Below are 20,819 nucleotides of genomic sequence, written 5' to 3'. Positions count from 1 at the left end.
CTGGTGTAGTGTGTGAAAGCTGGTTTATACAGTGGGTCCTTGTTATCTGCTGTGGTTTGGTTCCAGGTTCCAGGATTCCCTATGGATAACAAAATCCGTGGATGCTCAAGCCCCATTAAATATAATGGCAGACCAAAATGGTGCCCCTTATATAAAATAGAAAATCAAGGTTTGCTATTTGGAATTTATACTTTTTTGGAATATTTTCAAGTCGTGGATGCTTGAATCCATGGATAAAAAATACGTGGATAAGGAGGGGAGGATGCAGATTTGTAACATATTTTCAATAAGCAGGTGAACAAATATGTTGTTAGTCCTATTTTGTAAAAGGCTGATCATTGGTTATATAGCTGATTAATTGGCAATTGGTGGAGTCTCCTTCCTTGGAGGTTTTTAAACAGAGGCTGGATGGCCTTCTGTTGGGGGTGCTTTGATTGAGAGTTCCTGCATGGCAGAAAGGGGTTGGACTGCATCAGGGCCCTTCTTGGGGTCTCTTCCAACTCTACGATTCTGTGATTGTATGAAATAAGCAAAAAGGTTATTTATTGGGTTGAGGGGGCGGCCAAAGGGAAGCATGAAGCATGGGATTAATTCCTGCCTGCGACAAGCAAATGGGGAGGAAGCGCAAACGTTTGCTGCCAGTCAGCAAAAGTGTGGTCAGATTTGGTTCACTCAGCATCCGAGGGCAGGCTGGTTTTAGGAGCATCTGCAAGCGATCAGCCCATCTCTGACGCATGGTCACAAAATAAAGAAGAGAGGAGGCTTTTAATGAAATGGCTGACCAGTGCAGTCCTAAGCGTGTTGACTCAGAGGTGAGTGGATTCAGAGGCAGAGCTATGAATAGAATGCAGTTGCACATTTCCCAGATTGCAGTTGTTGTTAATGGCTGTCAAGTCACCTTTGACTTATATGGTGACCTTATGAATGACAGATCCCCATTTAAACATTTAAAATTCTAAAAACCAATACATAGAGTGGGTGCCCTTGGTACTCTCTCCAGTTCACCGGTTTCAACTATTTTAATCTGTATTTTTATTGTTATTGTTTTGCTTATGGTGGAGGGATAGAGGATTACGTATTGTGGGCTTGTTTTTATTATGCACTTTATTGTATTAATTGTGTTACTGTAACCTGACTCAATCCGTAGGGAGAGGTGGAAGATAAATAATATTTGTTTGTTTGTTTGTTTGTTTATTATCTGCTGGAATTTGGTTCCAGACTCCCAGATCCCTGTGAATACCAAAATCCATGGATGCTCAAGTCCCATACAATGCCATAGTAAAATGTGGCCCCATAAATAAAATGGCAAAATCAGGGTTTGCTTTTCTGTCATTTATATATACAGTTGGCCTTCCACTACTGCGGCTTTGACTTTTGCAGATTTGATTACTTGTGGATTTGATTACTGTGTTCTCTCTAGGAATTGCTAGGTCCTCCAGAGAAATTCTGCTGGATGTTGACCATAGAGTTGCGCTGGAGGACCTAAGAGAAAACACTCCTCTAGGCATTTGTAAGTCCTTCGGCATGATTCTATGGTCAAATGTGTTCATTCCTAGAAAGATGTTCCAGGTCAAAAAAGTAGCAGTTTTTCCCCATTCATGGGGGTCCTGTGCCCTTAAGCCCAGCAAATGTGGAAGGTCTACTGTATACACTTGCCCCTCCAAATTCACTAGGGTTCGGGGCACAGGACCCCCACGAATGGGGGGAAAACGCAAATAACAAAAACGCTATGTTTTTATCTGAGACAACACCTGTCTAGGAATCTCTAGGTCCTCCAGTGCGACTTTTGGTTAAAGTTGACCATAGAGTTGCGCAGGAAGACCTAGATTTTCCTAGAGAGAACATATTGATAAAATCCATAAATAATCAGATCCACAAAAGTCCAAGCCACAAATGTGGAGGGACAAGTGTATATTAAAATACTTTGAAACTGTGGATGTTTGAGGCTACAGATAAAGAATCTATGTCTATAGAGGGCGGACGGTATGTAATAGTAAACATGGATGTAACTTGAGTATACAATTTGCTATATTTTGTATTGTTTATATATGCATTTACTGGCTGTCCTGTACATGAATTATGAATATACAGTTGCCACTCCTAACTGCCAGATCTGGGATCCACGCCCTCAAATATCAGCAGAGGGGCGACCTCCACTATTTCCAATGATGCGCGCACCTGACACATGTGCCTGTGCCACATGCTCCGGGGCATGCCCTATTCCAGCCTATGAGGCTTGAATTTGCGCGAGCCTCCATTTTTGCGGAGGGATCCGGAACAGATCCCCGCTAAAACGGAAGACCAACTGTATTTGTTATGAACATTCAAGATAATGGATATTTATTATTATATATCTATATATCGGTTTATAGAAGTAGAATATGGAGGGACCACTGTGTTGTTGTTGTTGTTGTTGTTGTTATGTGTTTGGGCATCTTTTACTCCCTTCTGACCTGGCTTTCTCTCTGTGCCCCATCCAGATCAGAAATCAGTGGGCAACTGTTCCCTCTGCCATGACACCGGACGGATAGGGCAAGGCATCAGCAAACTGCAAGCGGAGCTGGAGGAGATTCAGAAGAAGCTCTTGGCCCAAGAGGTGTTGCTGGACCGAGCTGGGCAAACCCATCGACAGCTGACCTCCTCCAGTAACAAGCTCACCGACGAGGTGGACGCCTGCTTCTCTGCCATCCAGCAGGTCAACCAGAGTTTGGGCCTCTTCCTGGCCCAGGTGAGGGGCTGGCAAGCCACCACCTCGGAGCTTGGCACCTCCTTGAAGGAACTCTCCCAGGAGCGCTATGACGTCGAAGGGGCCATCCAGCAGATGAACTTCACTGTCGCGCAGACCTCCGACTGGGTCCACGTCATTCAGAGGAAGACCAACGAGGAGACACTGACCCTCCAGAAGATTGTGGCCGAGTGGCAGGACTACACCCGGCTCTTTGGCACCTTGAGGGCCACCTCTTCCAAGACAGGCGAGCTGGTTAAGAGCATCCAGACCGGCTTGAGCATCGCCTCGCAACGGATCGGCCAGAACTCGGAGGGGATGCATGACCTGGCCCTCCAGGTGATGAGCTTACAGTTGCAGCTAGACAACATCTCCTCCTTCCTGGACGACCATGAGGAGAACATGCATGACTTCCAGTACCACAGCCGGTACACACAGAACCGGACAGCAGAGCGCTTTGAGACGTTGGAAGGCCGCATGGCCTCCCACGAGATCGAGATCAGCACCATCTTCACCAACATCAATGCCACCGACAGCCACGTCCACAGCATGCTCAAGTACTTGGACGATGTGCGGCTCTCCTGCACCCTGGGCTTCCACACTCACGCCGAGGAGCTCTACTACCTGAACAAGTCAGTCAGCCTCATGCTGAGCACCACGGACCTCCTGCGGGAACGTTTCAGCCTCCTCAACGCCCGCTTGGACTTTGACATCCGCAACCTCTCCATGGTCATGGAAGAGATGAAAGTCATCGACGTCCGGCATGGAGAGATCCTCCGGAACATCACCATCTTAAGAGGTAAGGAACAGTAGAAAGATGGTGATCCCAGAGTAAAATTTCCCCAAGGGAAGTGTCCAGATGCAGACAAAAGCCATACAGGGTGTGTATCCTGCTTTGCCCTGTGGCTATGCATCCTACACTTTGCACTGTGGTTCCACATTGTGCAATATGTATTGTGTCTTTGCATCCTATGCATTGCAGTTTTGCATCTTATAATTTGCACCGTGGTTCTGCATTGTGAATTGTGTAATGACACCCAGTCATTGTCATGTGTTGCAAAACATTGCTATTCTTCATGAGGGTTGCACAGTGCTTATGAAGTGTATTTCCACATGCGGATATTTATGCTATGTTATGGGAATGTTAGATTGAGACCACTGTGTGAAGTTGTGGAATGGGGCCTTCTGTGTTGTGGCACCCTGGTTGTGTCATGCCCATCCTTTGGAAGCCCACTGGTCACTGACATTGCTTTCCTGAATTTTGTTCATCTCCTCTGGGGTATTAGCTATTCCTCCTAATTTGGTGTCATCTGCAAATTTGATAAATATGTCCCCCATTCTTTCATCTGAGTCATTGATAAAGATGTTGAATAACACTGGGCCCAGGACAGAGCCCCACTGGACACCGCACTGGTCACTTCTCCCCAGGATGAAAGAAGGGAGGCCTGTTTAAAGGGAAGCTGGTTGGAAAAATGGACAAGTTTAAAAGAAAATAATATTAAAAGAGGCCTATAGACTGATGGTAATCATGATAAAAAAAAGAGTGGGAAGAGTTAAGAAAGGAAATGGAAGATATAAAGAAATAAACAAACAAATAAATGATTAAAAGACTGAAAACAAAATTAATATTTAATATTTAATTACACGAGAAAAGGGGAATGATGGAGGAACAAAATGTTACGAGAATCGCTGACGAAACTGGATGGGAAGTTATTATAAGCAATGACAACGATGTAAAAAGTAAATGGTTATTCTATTTTGTGTGTGTTTGTGTCTAAAATATCCTGATGATGCAATGACAAAAGGACTCCCTTCCATCAAAAGAAGCAGCGTATAAACAGGGCAATGCACTATTTAACACGGCAATACGCTGCATAAAGACAAGGAGTATCTAAACTTCCAAAATGCATTAAAAGTAACAAGTATAAAGTCTGCTCCATCCGACTTACTTACACTGGATGATTTTTTAGCAATAGGATAATTGTTTTGTTGCTACTGCAGGTACATTTGTCTGATTGTTATTTTACAATATTCTGTGTCTATATGTGAATTACATATATACTAACTCTACTATATTCCCATTTTTAGCTTTGCTTTACCTCTGAGGAAGACTGTTGTTGAAACACCTTTGGATGTTTTGATACTTTTTACTTTTAATGCATTTTGGAAGTTTAGATACTCATTGTCTTTTATGCATTTTTGCACAGTGTATTGTTCTATTTATATGCTGCTTATTTTGATGTAAGTGCATTCTTTGTCTCTGCATCATCAGTATTTTAGACATTAAAACTATTTTATGGTTTACTCTGAACACTTTTTTCTGAGACTTTTCTGTTTGTTGTACTGTTTTGCTTTTGGTTTAGGCTAACACTTTGTTGTCTTGATCAGTTCCAACTTTGGACCATTGTCTCCGTCTCAGTGCCCCATCGGCTTGGATGCAATCCTGAGTTGACTTAGGTTGGCATATCAATGGGACCAAGGTCCGAGGTGGGACCCACGGATGGGGCAGGACTGTGCCATCTTGCTGGGCATTGCATGCTTTTTCCATGGCAAGAGGAATAAATAAAGCTATACATCAGAGTACAGGCACAAAAGGGATAATCCAGTTTTGGAGCTTCTGGGAAGGAAAGGAGATAAGCCAGCTTCACCAGCAACTCCTAACATATTTAAAAAGTTTAATGTGTTGAGCTGCTGTTCCCTTTCAGATGCATTCACACTGCAGAAATGATCCAGTTTGACTGCACTTGAACTGCCATGGCTCCATGCTATGGAATTCATAGAATCGTAGCATTGGAAGAGACTACAAGGGCCCTGATCCAGTCCAACCCCCCTTCTGCCGTGCAGGAACTCTCAATCAAAATGGCCATCCAGCCTCTGTTTAGAGACCTCCAAAGAAGGAGACTCAAAGGCAGGGTCTCCTACTGTCAAACAGTTCTTAGTGTCAGGAAGTTCCTCCTAATGTTGAGGCAGACTCTCTTTTGCATCCATTGCTCCATTGTCTCCTATTCTCTGGAGCAGCAGAAAACAAGCTTGCTCCATCCTCAATATGATATTCCTTCAAATATTTAAACAGGGCTCTCATATCACCTCTTAACCTTCTCTTCTCCAGGCTAAACATCCCCAGCTCCCTAAGCTTTATTTGTGAGTTCCTTCATGGCAGTGGGTTGGACTGGATGGCTCTCGTGGTCTCTTCCAATTCTATGATTCCATGGACCCAGCAGATACCAAGAATCCGCTGTAAAAATGACATCAAATTTAAAATAATAATAATAAAATCCTTGCCCTAATCTGCCTGTCTGGTCCAGAATGGCCAGGAAACACACGTGGGCCAAGATCTCTTTGCGCAGTGTTTGGTTAGTCATTGATCCTCTTTCTTTCCTTCCTCCGCAGGTGTTCCGGGCCCCAGGGGCCCCAGAGGTTATCGCGGAGACATTGGGATAAAGGGGCCACCAGGAAGCAGAGGACAGAAAGGTGACCCAGGAAGCTTGGGTCCGCCGGGGCCACAGGGGTCTCAAGGGCCTTTGGGGGACCCGGGACCCCAAGGCGAGAGGGGCCCCGTGGGTTCAAAAGGCCTCACTGGATTCAAAGGGAACAAGGGGAGCTTTGGACAAGTTGGCGCCAAAGGGCAGGCTGGCCCGAAAGGAGACCCGGGACCCCAGGGGCCTGAGGGGGCACCAGGGCCAGCTGGACCATCAGGGCCACAAGGGAAACCAGGCATCCCTGGAAAGCCAGGCAAACCGGGCTTCATTGGGCCAATGGGGCCGAAAGGGGATCCTGGGATACAAGGGCGGCCAGGGTTACCAGGCCCTCCAGGGCCACCAGGAATGTGAACCTCCCCTGCCTTCTCTTCCCAAAGACGGCGGTGGACGGATGAGATAGACAAAGGAGCAACTGAGCTCTTGGACCGCTACTCCTGTTTTACTCCAGTAGGAGAAGCCGAAACCAGCCACCACCAGCCGCCCCGGCCTGGATCCTGCCCTTATTTAGTCTGTGCTTTCAAAGGCCGTTTCCAGCAGTTAAGGGGTCATTCACACTGTGAATCCAGGATGAACCCAGGTCAAATCTCCATTCTTCACATGCATCCCAAATGCACACAATTAAGTTTTTTTGGGGGGGAGGCTGCCAAAACCCCCCACTTAATCCGGGATAATCAATATCAGGCTTTCCTCCCAAGTTTTTAAAATAGATCTGCATTGCTGGTAGTGTGAATAACTGATGCAAATAGACCCAGGATAAAACGCTTTGTACCAAAAAAAGGGCTTCCAAATGCATTCACATTGTTGACTCCATCTTTATTCGAACACTTGCACGTGTGAGCAACCGAACTTGCAGAGATGCGCATTGGTGTTGTTCCATAGTGTGAATAACAAACCCAGAATGTGTGAGTGAGATGATTCACATTGTTGTGCTGAAAAAAACCAACATCTGAATGACTTTTTAGAGGCATTTTGGGAAATTGCTGCAAGCCACTGAATTTTCTGCACTGGGGGAAATGTCAAGGCAAAGCATTGCAGCTGCTATCTCCACCAATCTTGCCCACCATCTTTTTGCAAGCACTGGCCATCTTTTTGCAAGTACCTTTGATGCAACCACCGCCTGGATCATCCATGCCGCCCTGCACTTTTGGAGACTCCTTTGCTGCACAGGAGCAAGGACAACGAAACAGTTGTAAGGAGATCTTGAGAGGAAAAGCAACATTTGTACCAGTGCATGCTTCAGAGAGTGTGCACATATGTACTTAAAGCAAGGGTGAGGACCCTGTCTCAGTCCGAGGGCCGGGCTCAGCATCAGATAATTTCTTGAGAGCTGTTTTCCAGGGGTGGATGGGGGCCAAATGCAACAGGGGAAGAGCTCAAAATGCAGACAGAGTTTAATGCACACAGAGTTGAACCTCTAAGTCAGTGATGGCAAACCTATGGCACAAGTGCCAGAGGTGGCACTCAGAGCCCTCTATATGGGCACATGTGCCATCATCCCAGCACAGAGCTTGCCAGAGCTTGTTACTAGAAAGCCAGAGGGACATGGCACTTTGCAATAAATAAGTGGGGTTTGGCACTTGGCCTTGAAAAGGTTCACCATCACTGCTCTAAGTGCTTGGCAACTGAACCTAAAGAGAAATATTACAACTTTTAAAATGGGAGGAAAATGTAGACATGCTGAGAAACCACTCTAAGGGGCTCTTCAGACCGGCCATTAAGGCCGGCCTGGGGGTGGAGTCGGGGCGTCGCATCCACCTGGCGCATGTCCCAACTCTGCCTCCCAGGGCGCCGTGACGCCACGCACCCACTGCACACAGAATGCAGCATCATGGTGCTTCTCCGGTGCTGCGCCCATATGATGCAGAACCGAAGGAGTGCCATATAGCTGTGGTGTTGCGGCTGTCATGCCCTTTCCAGGGTGCAAAAAGGAGCCATGTTTGTGTCTCTTTTTCACACCCTGGAAAGGCTGAATCAGGGAAGCGGCATGTGGTTGCTGTGTCCCTGATCTGGCTGAAGAAGGAGCGTCTGGACAGCCCCAAAGATAGCCTCTTAGAGGCTGAACAATCTGTCATGACATCTGGGCAGGATCCCCGAAGTAGAAAAAAGCTGACAGTGAATTTATAGGAGGAGATAATGACTCCCTGGTTATCCCTGGGATGAAAAAGAGTCAGGGGTGTGTTTGTAGCCACAGCGGCACTAACTGAGGAGGATACAAGTGGCTAAGATTCACACATCTTTGGACGTATATTTGGACATATAGCCATCCAGATGTTTCACCTAAGGAATGGCAAGAATATATATTTTTTAAAATGCTGAAAAACGTGTTTTCTGAGTGGTGAGATTCTTGTTGAGAAGACTCCTGGGTTGACAAGACGCTTTGCAGTCTGGGACTTCCCTTGCACAAAGTTCGCATGTGGTTGTTTCAAATGGAAAACTGCACATTTGGAACAGGAAAAAAGCTGTTCTGCAGAGGAAATAATATTTCTATGCAGAAGCAGTATTTTCTTTCCAATAAAAGTATCATGCTCCTTATGCAGAAAACACCGTTTTCTCTGCAAGGTGACCAAATAAGTTCTGAATTGCAAATAGGGAAAATCTGCACAGTTTTTCTTGCAGCGGGAAGAAAATTGCTATAATTACTCATTGCTTTCTTCAAGAAGAAACTTCAAGAGTTTATCACACTGGAAAAGAAACGGGATATTAGAGCTTTACTCCAGCAATATCCCATGAATATCGCACAATAACGCCATGTTTTTCACACGACGTCATTATTGTGCAATTATCCCATGAATAAAGCGGCAAAATCACACTGCTTTTTAGCCACTGTATTCATTACTGCACAATATTCAGGGGATATTGCTGGAGTATAGCACTATTATCCCGTTTCATGCGACGTGGAGTGAAAGGTGTTTTGTTGCTGCGTGGTGGTATTTACAGGATATTGGTGGGAGCATAGTGCTAATATCCCGTTTCTTTTTCCAGTGTGATAAACTCCTTAGGCTGCATCTCCACTGCAAAAATAGTGCCGCGTGGAAGGAACTGCTTTAACTGCCATGGCTCAATGCTGTGGAATTCTGGGATCTGTAATTGTGTGAGATATTTAGCCTTCTCTAGCAGAGAACTCTGGTGCCACAGTAGACTACAAATCCATAGGCTAGAGATATCACACAACTACAAATCCCAGAATTACACAGCACTGAGCCATGACAGTTAAAGCCGTTCCAAATGGCACTGTTTCTGCAGTACATGTGCAGCCTTCTTCTTCTCGGGTCTAATCTGCACTTCAGAAATAATGCAGTTCTGACACCGCTTTAACTGCGATGGTGCAATGCTATGGAATCATAGGATTTGTAACTTGTGATATATTTAGCCTTCTCTGTATGAGAGCTCTGCTGCCACAACAAACTAGAAATCCCAGGATTCCACAGGATGGAGCCATGACAGTTAAAGTGGTGCCAAACTGCATTATTTCTGCAGCGCAGATGCAACCCTTGTGAAGAATTCAAGGAAGTAGCTGTGTTAGTTTCTTACAGCGTAAAAAGGAGGAAGGAAGACAAACTGGTTTCTATTTTCACGTGAACTTTGCATCCCGATTGCACCGCACACTCTCCCAAATGGCGGATGCATCATGTTTTCTGTGAGATGCATCTTGTTTCTTTGCTTTTCCTTCCCAAGAATACCTGATGGAAAAGTGAGTAGTTTCCCCAGAGTCAGCCGCTGCGCTTCTTGTTGTGCAATTGTGTTGTTGTGCCTGTGCCCATGGACATTGGTGTGTGTGACTACTGGGCATCCCTTCCATGATGCAGCTGGTTTTTGCATCATCAGTTCCCCTTCCACTTTTGCAAACCTCTCCTCTGTGTATGATATAAACATGTATATATCCAAACCGGTAAAGATATGAATGTATAGGCCTGGATTAACCACCTTGATTTCCTGGACAGGTTTAGCAAAACCAGAGAACAAGCCTAAAGCTGCAGATCTCTCCTGTTACGATACAGTTGCGCAATCAGCACATGATTTGCATGATGGCTTTACTGTTGGGTCCATTTTTAAAATGCATATATTTTCCTAGGTTAAAAAAAAGACGTGTACATATCCATATTTTCCATGTAGCCCTTTAAAGAAAGAAAAATAAAGAAGGAAAACGATGAGTCTGGACCATTCCCAGCGGGTTTTCTCATTTTAAAGTATGGACACAAAGAAAAGAAAGAGAAAAGAATAAGAGAAAGAAAAAAGAAATCAATGGGAAAGGAAGTACATGGGATACAAATATGGTCTGGGCATGTTGTTCTTGTGTACCTTCCAGTTGTTTCCAATATCTGGTGACCCTAAAGGGGACTTATTGTGCTGTTTTCGGAGTTTGAGAGTATGTTACTTACCCAAGGCCATCCGATGGGTTTCCATGGCTGAATGGGGATTCAGACTTTGCTCTCCAGTCCTTGTTCAACGCTCAAACCACTATGCAACGCTGCCTATCCTGGGCATATCACGTTTGTTGTTGTGTGGGCCCTCAAGTTGGCCTATGGTGATCCTAAGGCAAACCTATCATGGGGTTTTCTTGGCAAGATTTGTTCAGAGGTGGTTTGCTATTGCCTTCCCTTGAGGCTGAGAGTCTGTGACTTGCCCAAGGTCACCCAGTGGGTTTCATGACCAAGCCGGGAATCAAACCCTGGTCTCCAGAATCGCAGTCCAGTGCTCAAACCACTGTGCCATGTAGGATCTCTGCACATTACATAGACATTACAGTCGTCCCTCCTAAGTCCTGAAATTTGAATTTGTGGATTTGGGTTTTCGCGAGGTTTCTCCTGACCCCTCCCTTGCTTGGAACAGTTGATCCAGGCTTCAGAGGGGTCAGGAGCGAGCTTGTGCGGCCCCTTCTAGCTCCCCTCCAATGCCCAGATGGGGTGATCCAGGCATGGCAGGGGTGGAGGAAGACCCCCACAAGTCCCCTCTGGACCCCTGCCATGCTTGGATCAACCAGGGGTCCGGAGAGGACCCGCGCAGGCCCTTTTGTGGGGGGAAGGGTTATTTGCAATGTTTCCATACTCCAAATTTCCCATATCCTTTGCACCTAACCTTTGCATATATGGAGGGATGACTGTACAGTGGGGCCTTCCCTTATGCGGGGGATCTATTCTGGATCCTCCCACGTAAGGGGAAATCTGCATATGCTTGCACCCCATTGTAAACAATGTGTGCCATTTGTTTACTCATTGCACAGCTTCAGCGTAAGCTTGAAGCTGCGTATAGTGCGTATGGCACGGGCGCACTGTATATATCAAGCTGTATATTACATATAGCTGATGGCTTTACAAGAAATGTGAAGTCCAATTGTGAAGCTCCGCAAATGCATCCCACAACACCAACCATGATGTTAAGACACACCTTCTCAGCGCCACACCAAACATCTCTAGCTTGGGTTGCCAGGTTTTCAAAACAGCAATAAGGATTTGTCTTGCAGTTTGAATCCCCTGGTTTGTGATGTCCAGGGAAGACAATCAGGAAGGACAGTGCGCCTTCGCCTTGGCTGGGGTTTAGGGGTGCAGGACCCCTATTATTTTACCTTAGAGAACACCTCTCTAGGAATCTCTAGGTCCTCCTGTGCAACTCTGTGGTCAACTTCTGGTGGAAGCTGACCATAGGATCATGCTGGCGGACCTGAAAATGACTAGAGAAGTGTTCGCTCTAGGAATCTGTAAGTCCTCCCACATGACTCTATGGTAAACATCTGGTAGAAGATGAGCCTGGAATGACGCTGGAGGACTTTAAAATGCCTAGTGATGTGTTTTCTCTAGAAATCTCTAGGTCCTCCAACCCAACTCTATGGTCAACCTCTAGCAAACATTGACCATAGAGTTGCGTTGGAGGACCTAGAGATTGCTAGAGAGAACACATTAATGGAATTTGCAAATCAATCCACAAAAATCAAAGCCGCAAATGTGGAGGGCCTACTGTAGCTATTGACAAGTTTGTATTCTACCAAAATACCAAATAGAAGCATTGACTTCTGCTACCATCGCCACAGGTTTCTCTGTAAAATTCATGATGCACACACATGTCTGTCTTTATGGAGGGCCCATACCCCAGAAATACAGGATTGCTCAGTCTAATATGAAAGGAAAACATCCCTTTATCATAAGAGACACAACAACAGTACAAATGGGTATACTCTACTCTACCAATAAGATTTAGGCCATAGAATCATAGGGGTTTATCACACAGAACGAACCCCATGCAGAAACTAAATTTAAACTCAAAACAACCCACATTTGCAGGTTTTCAAATGACATTTGGGGTTAACCCGAACAGAAAGTTGAAAAACACCTGCATTTGACAATTGGAGGTATGCGACTGCTTTTCCCAGAGTCTGCTGTCTATACAAACTGGCCAACGGAAATTATAATTCCATCCATGGAGGTGATGTCCGTTACTGGACATATCTGCAGCCCCACTCTTCATTGTTCATGTCAGGGATGATGGGAGTTGTAGCTCTTCACCTCTGGCTCTAACTCACCACCTTGTTATGCAGCAGAGCTGAACAGCGTTGGTCAGTGGTTAATGCTTTTCTCCAAAGCAGCAGAGTTTCAGAGAATAGGCTGAAGACCCTGACAAACTCTCCAAGCCTTCTCACTCTTCTTCCTCAGAAGTCTCCAAACTTCTCCAGGATTCTGCTGGCTCTTGTATCTTCACTCAAGACACCAGACAACTCAGTAGTCTTATATAAAAGATCTACTTTATTCTACTATATACAAATACTATATGCCCTCACAATCTCCAATATCTCCAAACCACTCCAACTACCCAACAAAAAACATTGGCAAACATTGCAATTATTATAGCCATTGTTAAACACCACCCACTAGTCAGTTTCCACCCAGTGGGCATGTACACTCATTTTGATTGGTTCACATAGTTCAACCCATACTTAAGAGTTTCATCATTTCACCTTGTACACTTAATGAATCTCAGGTGTTTCCAATTGATCATTCTATAATTCTGTCCTTGACTTTCAAGACTTCTAAATTACATTAGCTTTTTCACCTGTGTGGCTTCTTAATTGCTCTTGCTTAGTCATTGTGACTTTCACATACATATTTTATTTCTATTACTGTATGTCCCATGTTGCATTTTCCTTAACAGTTCATCCCTTCCATGCCCTGGAAACCATGAAGCCCTATGAGGAGCAACTTAGGGAGCTGTAGATGTTTAGCCTGTAGAAGAGAAGGTTAAGAGGTGATAAGATAGCCCTGTTTAAATATTTGAAAGGATGTCATATTGAGGAGGGAGCAAGCTTGTTTTCTGCTGCTCCAGAGAACAGGACTCAGAACAATGGATGCAAGCTACAGGAAAAGAGATTCCAGCTCAACATTAGGAGGAACGTCCTAAGCGTAAGGGCTGTTCGACGTCGAACACACTCCTTCCTCTGAGATTGTGGTGGAGTATCTTTCTCAAGAGGTTTTTAAACAGAGGTTGGGTGGCCAACTGTTGGGGGTGCTTTGATTGTGAGTTCCTGCATGGCAGAAGGGGGTTGGAGTGATGGCCCTTGGGGTCTCTTCCAGCTCTAGGACTCTATGATTCTGTGATTCTATGATGCGAGTGTGACCTCAACAATTTTGGTGCACATGCCCCTAGGTTTCCAAAAATCATAGAATCATAGAGTTGGAAGAGACGACAAGGACCATCCAGTCCAACCTCTTTCTGCCGTGCAAGAAATCGTAATCCAAGCATCCCCGACGGATGGCCATCCAGCCTCTGCTTAAAGACCTCTAGGGAAGGAGACTCTACCAAACTCCGAGGAAGGCGTGTGTTCCACTGTTGAACAGCTCTTACTGTCAGGAAGTTCCTCCTAATGCTGAGGTGGAATCTCTTTTGCCATAGCTTGCATCCATTGGCAGAATGGGGTTGGACTGGATGGTCCATGTGATCCCTTCCATCGCTATGATTTTATGAACATTGTTCTGTGTCCTGTTCTCTGGAACAGCAGAAAACAAGCTTGCTCCATCCTCAGTGTGACACCTCTTCAAATACTTAAACAAGGCTATCATATCGCCTCTTAACCTTCTCTTCTCCAGCCTAAACATACCCAGCTCCCTAAGTCTCTTTTCATAGGGCTTCATGGTTTCCAGGCCCTTCACCATTTTAGCCGTGTGACCAAAGGTGGGCAACTAAAATGGTGAAGGGTCTGAAATGCTTGCTGCTTCCCAAACATGTCCAATCCAACATGCGTTGTGCTAATGATCCCTAAGTGCAAAACCACATGGTTCCCCACTGACACAAGCTGGCTGTTCCACACAGCAGATGCATCGCCAAACAGGCTTTTTGGCATCTTCCCAATTTTGAGCATCTGGAGAACATCTCCCCAAAGGCACCTGGCCAGTCCCAGGGCTCATCCCCACTTACACTTAAACCGGTTTGCGATTCGCCTTCACTCATGTTGGTAAATCGATTCCAAAAGGTCTGTCATTCCCACTATGAAAACAGATCTTTTCATTATCCCCTTGGAATCACTTCTTTTTGGGCACAATTGTCACCACTAGTTTGCTCTACTTCAAGATGCATGTCAATCATCTGTGCATCATCAGTGACGTAAGTGGCAGCCCAGGCAGCCTGGCTTGGGAACGATAGATAGATAGATAGATAGATAGATAGATAGATAGATAGATAGACAGAAGATTTGATTCATTGGTTTTGCAGCTCTTTACCTCACTATGAGCTGCTGTTGGATCGCCCAGGAAATTGCAAGTAGTTGCAAAACCAATGAATCGAACCTTCTATCTGTTTCATCTTTAAAATTTGATTCATTAGTTTTGCAACTACTTGCTTCACTGAGCAGCAGAAAAGAAGCTTGCTCCCTCTTCAATATGACATCCCTTCGAATATTTAAACAAGGCTACCATATCACCTCTTAACCTTCTCTTCTCCAGGCTAAACATCCCCAGCTCCATTCATCCCCTCCTTTCCTCTTTCCTCCTCGGAGTTAACTGAGTGCAAACAACTTTGGCACTTTGTAAAACTACACATCCCAGTATTTCATAGCATGGGGCGACAACACTTAAAGTGATGTCAAACTGCATTACTTCTACAGGCTACATGCACCAGCACTATATAAATAAAGCTTAATGATAATGATAATAATAATAATAATAAGTCAACTCTGAAGACTGTTGAAACAATATAAGATTGAAAAGAGGGAGGAAAGCGAAAATAATATGAATAATCTTTTCCTGTTTCTGTTAAAAGGTAGCAAACAAAGTGTATAAGAAAGTATTCCTAACAGATACAGACAAACGATACTAAATGAAGGAGAGCAACAAGGGCACGCAAAGTAATACAAAACAGCAAACCTACCAAACAACAGAAACTACACTGAAGCATAAAGGTAAGACAAAATATAGTGCAAAAGAAAAAGGCTGAGAGAGTGTGAGTCACAAAAGAAAGCGAGTAACTTTATAAAGCCTCAGCAGCTGAATAAGATAAAAATATACAAGTGAAGGCCATTTCCATCTCAGCAGCTCACAGTTAAACCTTATAATGACCAAAGTCCTAGCTCTTGTCCGTATTTCAAGAGACCTGGGTTCGAATCCTGGCTCAACCATGGAAACCTATTGCATGACTTTGGGCAAGTCACACTCTCTCAGCTTCAGAGAAAGGCAATGATAAATGTCATCTGAACAACTCTCACCAAGAAAAACCACTGATAGGATCATCTTAGGGTGGAAAACAACTTGAAGGCACACAACGGCACAGGCCAGGCACAAAATGGACGCAAAGGCAAGGCAGGAGACTTTTCCCCTCCTTTGGGCCTGAAGCAGCTCTTCCTTTGAGATCTCAGAGGTTAGTTCTGCAGCTGGCCTTCCACATTTGCAGCTTTGACTTTTGCAGATTTGAATATTTGTGGTTTTGATTCATATGTTCTCTCTAGGAATCTCTAGATCCTCCAGCGCAACTTGTGGGAAATTGACCATAGAGTTGTGCTGGAGGACCTATAAGTTCCTAGAGAAACCACAGGCATTTGCTGGTCCTCCAGCAGTATTCCATGATCCACCTCTGGCAGATGTTGGCCACAGCGTTGCACAGGAGGACCTGGAGATTCCTGGAGAGGTGTGTGCTTAGGTAAAATGAAGAGTGTTTGTTTTAATTTGGGGTTTTCCACATCCACGGGGGTCCTTCACCCCTAACCCCAGCGAATGTGGAAGGACCACTGTCTAGTCCACTGAAGTTGTGGTTAGTTTTTTGTGGGTTTTTCAGGCTCTGTGGCCATGTTCTAGAAGGGGTCATTCCTACAACTCTTCTAGAACACGTCCACAGAGCCCGAAAAAAGATGGGTGCCTTCGACTTCACATTGGAGGTTGTGGTTGTTCGTTTCAACCCTGCTTTTCCCCCAGAGACTCAAAGCAGCTTGCAAAAACCAAAGCAGGCAGAGATATTATTATGTATTATGCATTATGCGTGGGTTTCACAATCTGCCAGATGTGAACAATCTGACTGGAGTTTTGGAGCATTGGTGAGTCAGATGCAAGCCAAGCTTCTAGGCATCAAGGAGGAAATGCTCAGACGATGTGCCTATTGCAACAATAGCAGGGGCAGCTCATGTAACTGCAAGTCTGTTTATAGAATTCATTCATTTCAGATGGGGTTTTCAGTCTTATTCCCAGAATTTCAGAATTATTCCCAGAGCGACAGCAGTGACAGCAATCAATCATTATTTAGATCCCACATCCGGCCCATGAAAAGCCGCTGGGATCCGAGGCAGTTCACAAGATAGGCCAGATATAGGCTGACCCTGTTTCCTTAAGACAAAATGGGACACTGGGATGACAAAAATGGGATGAGGTTGTGTAATATTCCAGGAAGGAGTTTATCACACGGGAGGTATGTCTCTTAATTTCGAATGAAAAGAAAGTGGGGCCAGAACGCATTCACATGAATTCGCTAGTTCAGTGAATTTACATGAATTCGAATTGCGTTCAAACTGACTTCCCATTGCCCGAAAATAGCTTGCCATTGCCCAAAATTGTGTGTGATCATCTCTCGCACAATAACATGAAACCCTAGGATTGCGTTCGGATTGCCAACGGATTGTACTTCCATTTCCCTTGTCTGATCAACTGCTCAGTTCCAACTCATGGTGACCCTGTGGATGAGGCATTTCCAAGAATCCCTATCTGCCCAGATCCTGCAATAAGCCCTTGCCCATAATAACCCCCGACTGAGGACTTTATCGCACACCTTTTTCCCCCTGTTATGGGAACTGGAATGGGACTATCAGGGCCACATGCGACCTGCACAAAACGGACTTTATCGCACAGCGAATCGTCTTCAAAAGGGCCCCGTTCTGTCTCCTGGCGCCAAGCTGTCCCTGTTCAGTGCTGAGAGATGCCATTTTCCTCAGTCGGAGGATTTCCAACCAGAACATTTAACGCCCGTTTTTTGCGGGTTGCATGCGGCCCCAAAAGTCCCCTTCCAGTTCCCATAACGGGGGAGAAAGATGTGCAATAAAGTTCTATGTCTCTCCATCTGGTCTGTGGTCTTCCCTTCTTTCTTCTACCTTTCCTAGCATTGTTGTTTTTCTTAGTGACCCATGCCTTCTCATGATGTGGCCAAAGTGCCTTAGTTTCAGCTTGACCCTCTTTGCTTCCAAGGAGAGCCCTGGTCTGATCTGTTGGAGAACCCATGTGTTTGTCTTCTTGGCTGTCCATGGGGTCATCCTAGGCCCTCTTCTCCAGCCCCACATTTCAAAGGAGTTGCTTTTCCTTCTGTCTGCTTCCTTCACTGTCCAGCTCTCCCATCCTTACATGGGGATGATGGGGAGTACAGTGGCCTGGACCAGTCTGGCTTTAGGGCTCTTTGCTCCCCAGGATCTTTTCCAGTTCTTTCCTAGCTGCCCTTCCCATTCCTAGGCTGCTGCTGCTTCTTTCTTGACTGCAGTCTCCAATCTGGTCAGTGTTTGATCCTAGATGTGGGAATTCTTTCACGATTTCCATTTCCTCCTTGTCTAGATGGAATTGGGGGATTGCTTCTGGGGTCATTATTTCTCTTTTCTTTACGTTCAGCATCAGACCTGCCTTGGCACTTTCATCCTTGACCTTCCTTGTTCACTGTTCCAATTCCTGAAGGTCTTCTGCTAATCTTATGGTGTCATTGTTCTCATCATATCTGAGGTTGTGAATGCTGCTTCCTCCTGTCTTCTCTCCTCCTTTTTCTGATTCTAATTCTGATTTTCTTACAATGTTTTCAGCATATAAATTAAACAAGTAAGGTGACATGCCTGACCCCTTTTCCTATTGGGAACCACTCTGTTTCCCCGAATTCTGTTCTGAGGGTGGCCTCCTTTCCTTGGGACAGGTTCCTCATCAGGACCTTCAGATGGAGTGGCAGCCCCAGGTCTTTGAATGCCTTCCATCACTTTTCGTGATCTATACAATTAAATGCTTTGCTGTAGTCTATGAAACACGTGCTGGTTTTCTTTTGGAATCCGTTAGTTCGCTCCAGGTTTGCAATGTGGTCCCTAGCAGCTCTTCCTTTCCTGAATCCCACTTGCACCTCTGGAATTTCTCTTTCTATGTATGGGTGAAGTTTATGTTGCAGAAGTTTGAGCATCATTTTGTTTCCATGTGAGATTAGTGCTATTGCCCTATAGTTGCTGCAGTCTTTTGTATCTGCTTTCTTGTGGATTGGTATGTATATCAAGCATTTCCAGTCTGTTGGCCTCCGCTTTGTTTCCCATATTTGTTGGCATATTTCAGTTAGCACTAAAGCTGCATCTGTCTGGACTCATGGCTAAAACAGCCAATGTGGCGTAGTGGTTTGAGCATTGGACTATGACTCTGGCAACCTGGGTTCGATTCCCCACTCAGCCTGAGAAGAACCCATCGGGTGACATTAAGCAAGTCACATACTCTCAGCCCCAGAAAAACCCATGCTATGGTTGCCATAATTCAGAAATGACTTGAAGGCATGCTGCAGCAACAATAACAAGGGGCCAAAGGGCATTAAATAATCCAATGTGTTTATTTATCTGGAAACAATTTGGCAAAACTCTGTATCTGAATCTTGCCAACCAGAAACATAATGACAAGTCCCCAGTTGGGCCAAGTGTCTGGAATTGGGCCTTGGAGCAGGGTGACCAGATGTCCTCCTTTTCCGGGACACATCCTACACTTCAACCTCCTGCCCAGGAGGAATCCCAAAATATTCTCTATTTTGAGCACAACTAGAAGATGCAGGGATTTATATTTATATGAGTGTTTTGAGCAATGTTTATTTTGCAACATCCAACGTTTTTCTTTACCGTCCTACATCTTGTGGTGCCTTGTCCTCCTTTGTGGTCACCCTGGGCTTGGAGGCAATGTTTTCTCATTTCCCTGATGCTCAGCATGGCGGTGGCTGGTGTGAGGAGCATTAACAAAAACGCAGATGGAAAGAGCATGGCTGATTTCACAACAGCCCCAGTCACTTTCTGGCACGGGCTCTTTCCTTTTCCCTTGGCTTCCAGGGAATTAATCCCACTGGAATGTGCAGAAATCCCTTCTGCGTAAACAAAACCAGCGCAAGAGAATCTCTGCCACTATGAAACGTTTCTTCTTCCTGCTGCTGCTGCTGCTGCTGCTGCTGTGCCTTCAAGTCACTTCTGATGTCTGACAACCCTAAGGCTAACCCTATCATGGAGTTTTCTTGGCAAGATGTTATTCAGAGGAGGCTGAGGCTGAGAGAGTGTGACTTGCCCAAGGGTCACTTGCTGGGTTTCCAAGGATGATGGGATTTGAACCCTGGTCCCCAGAGTCACAGTCCAATGTTTAAATCATTATACCATGCTGATTCTTCACTGTATCCTTATATCAGCTCAATCCTGTGTCAGCAATCTGTCCTGTGGAATCATGGACTATGTAGTTTGGGAAGAGATGCTTAGAATTCAATGAGAATTCTAGTGCTGGAGATCCATGTTGTTGTTATTGTTGTTGTTGTAGTTGTTTTCTAGGATTCCTAGACAGAGGATTAACAGAGACTGCCCTGCCAAATCAGGACAATTGGAAGATACGTAGTTCGGGAGAGTGGGGCTACAGATCTCTAGATTCCATAATGTGGAAACATGGCATTCAAAGTGGGTACCAGACTTCTGGAACTCTGCAGTGCAGCTGCGTTCCAAGAAGTGCAAAGCAGATGTGACGTCTGGCCATTTCTGTGCCATAAATGGCGACCCAGAGGCGAAAACTGGTCCCCATCTTGGCTGCAGTTGCCCACCCTTGTTCTGGCACACCTGAGGCCAGCAGTGTTTGGGGTGGGGGGGCAGAGGTCAGGTTGCCAATGGAGCTGAAGAGTATCACAGGTGACATTTGTTGTTGATGTTGTTATTGTGTGCCTCCAAGTCATTTTTGACTTATGGCGGCCCTAAGGCAAAGCTATGATGGGGTTTTCTTGGCACGTTTCTTCAGAGGCGGTTTGCCATTGCCACCCTCCAAGGCTGAGAGAGTGTGACTTGCCCAAGATCACCCCGATTGGGATTTGAACTCTGGGAACCACCCAGTGGGGGTTTTATGCTCAAGAGGGGATCTGAGCCCTGGTGGTGCAGGGGTTAAATGCCTGTACTGCAGCCACTCACTCAAAACCACAAGGTT

At 45.3% G+C, this 20,819-nt stretch overlaps 1 protein-coding gene across 1 annotated transcript in view; it reads left to right on the top strand.

The window, feature by feature from the left end:
* Positions 1–10,354, top strand: part of SCARA3 (scavenger receptor class A member 3) — a 37,900-nt gene extending 27,546 nt beyond the window's left edge. Inside the window, exons 5-6 of the mRNA XM_089528698.1 lie at positions 2,481–3,524; positions 6,116–10,354. Coding sequence (XP_089384824.1) covers positions 2,481–3,524; positions 6,116–6,555 — 1,484 coding nt within the window. The 3' untranslated portion in view covers positions 6,556–10,354. The remainder of the gene's footprint in view (positions 1–2,480; positions 3,525–6,115) is intronic.
* The last annotated feature ends 10,465 nt before the right edge of the window (positions 10,355–20,819 follow it).

This window comes from Sceloporus occidentalis, unplaced genomic scaffold (genome assembly GCF_023333645.1).
Source record: "Sceloporus occidentalis isolate IW3139 unplaced genomic scaffold, rSceOcc1.0.p SCAF_6, whole genome shotgun sequence".
Lineage (NCBI taxonomy): Eukaryota > Metazoa > Chordata > Lepidosauria > Squamata > Phrynosomatidae > Sceloporus > Sceloporus occidentalis.
This window is presented reverse-complemented; position numbering and strand designations above follow the sequence as displayed.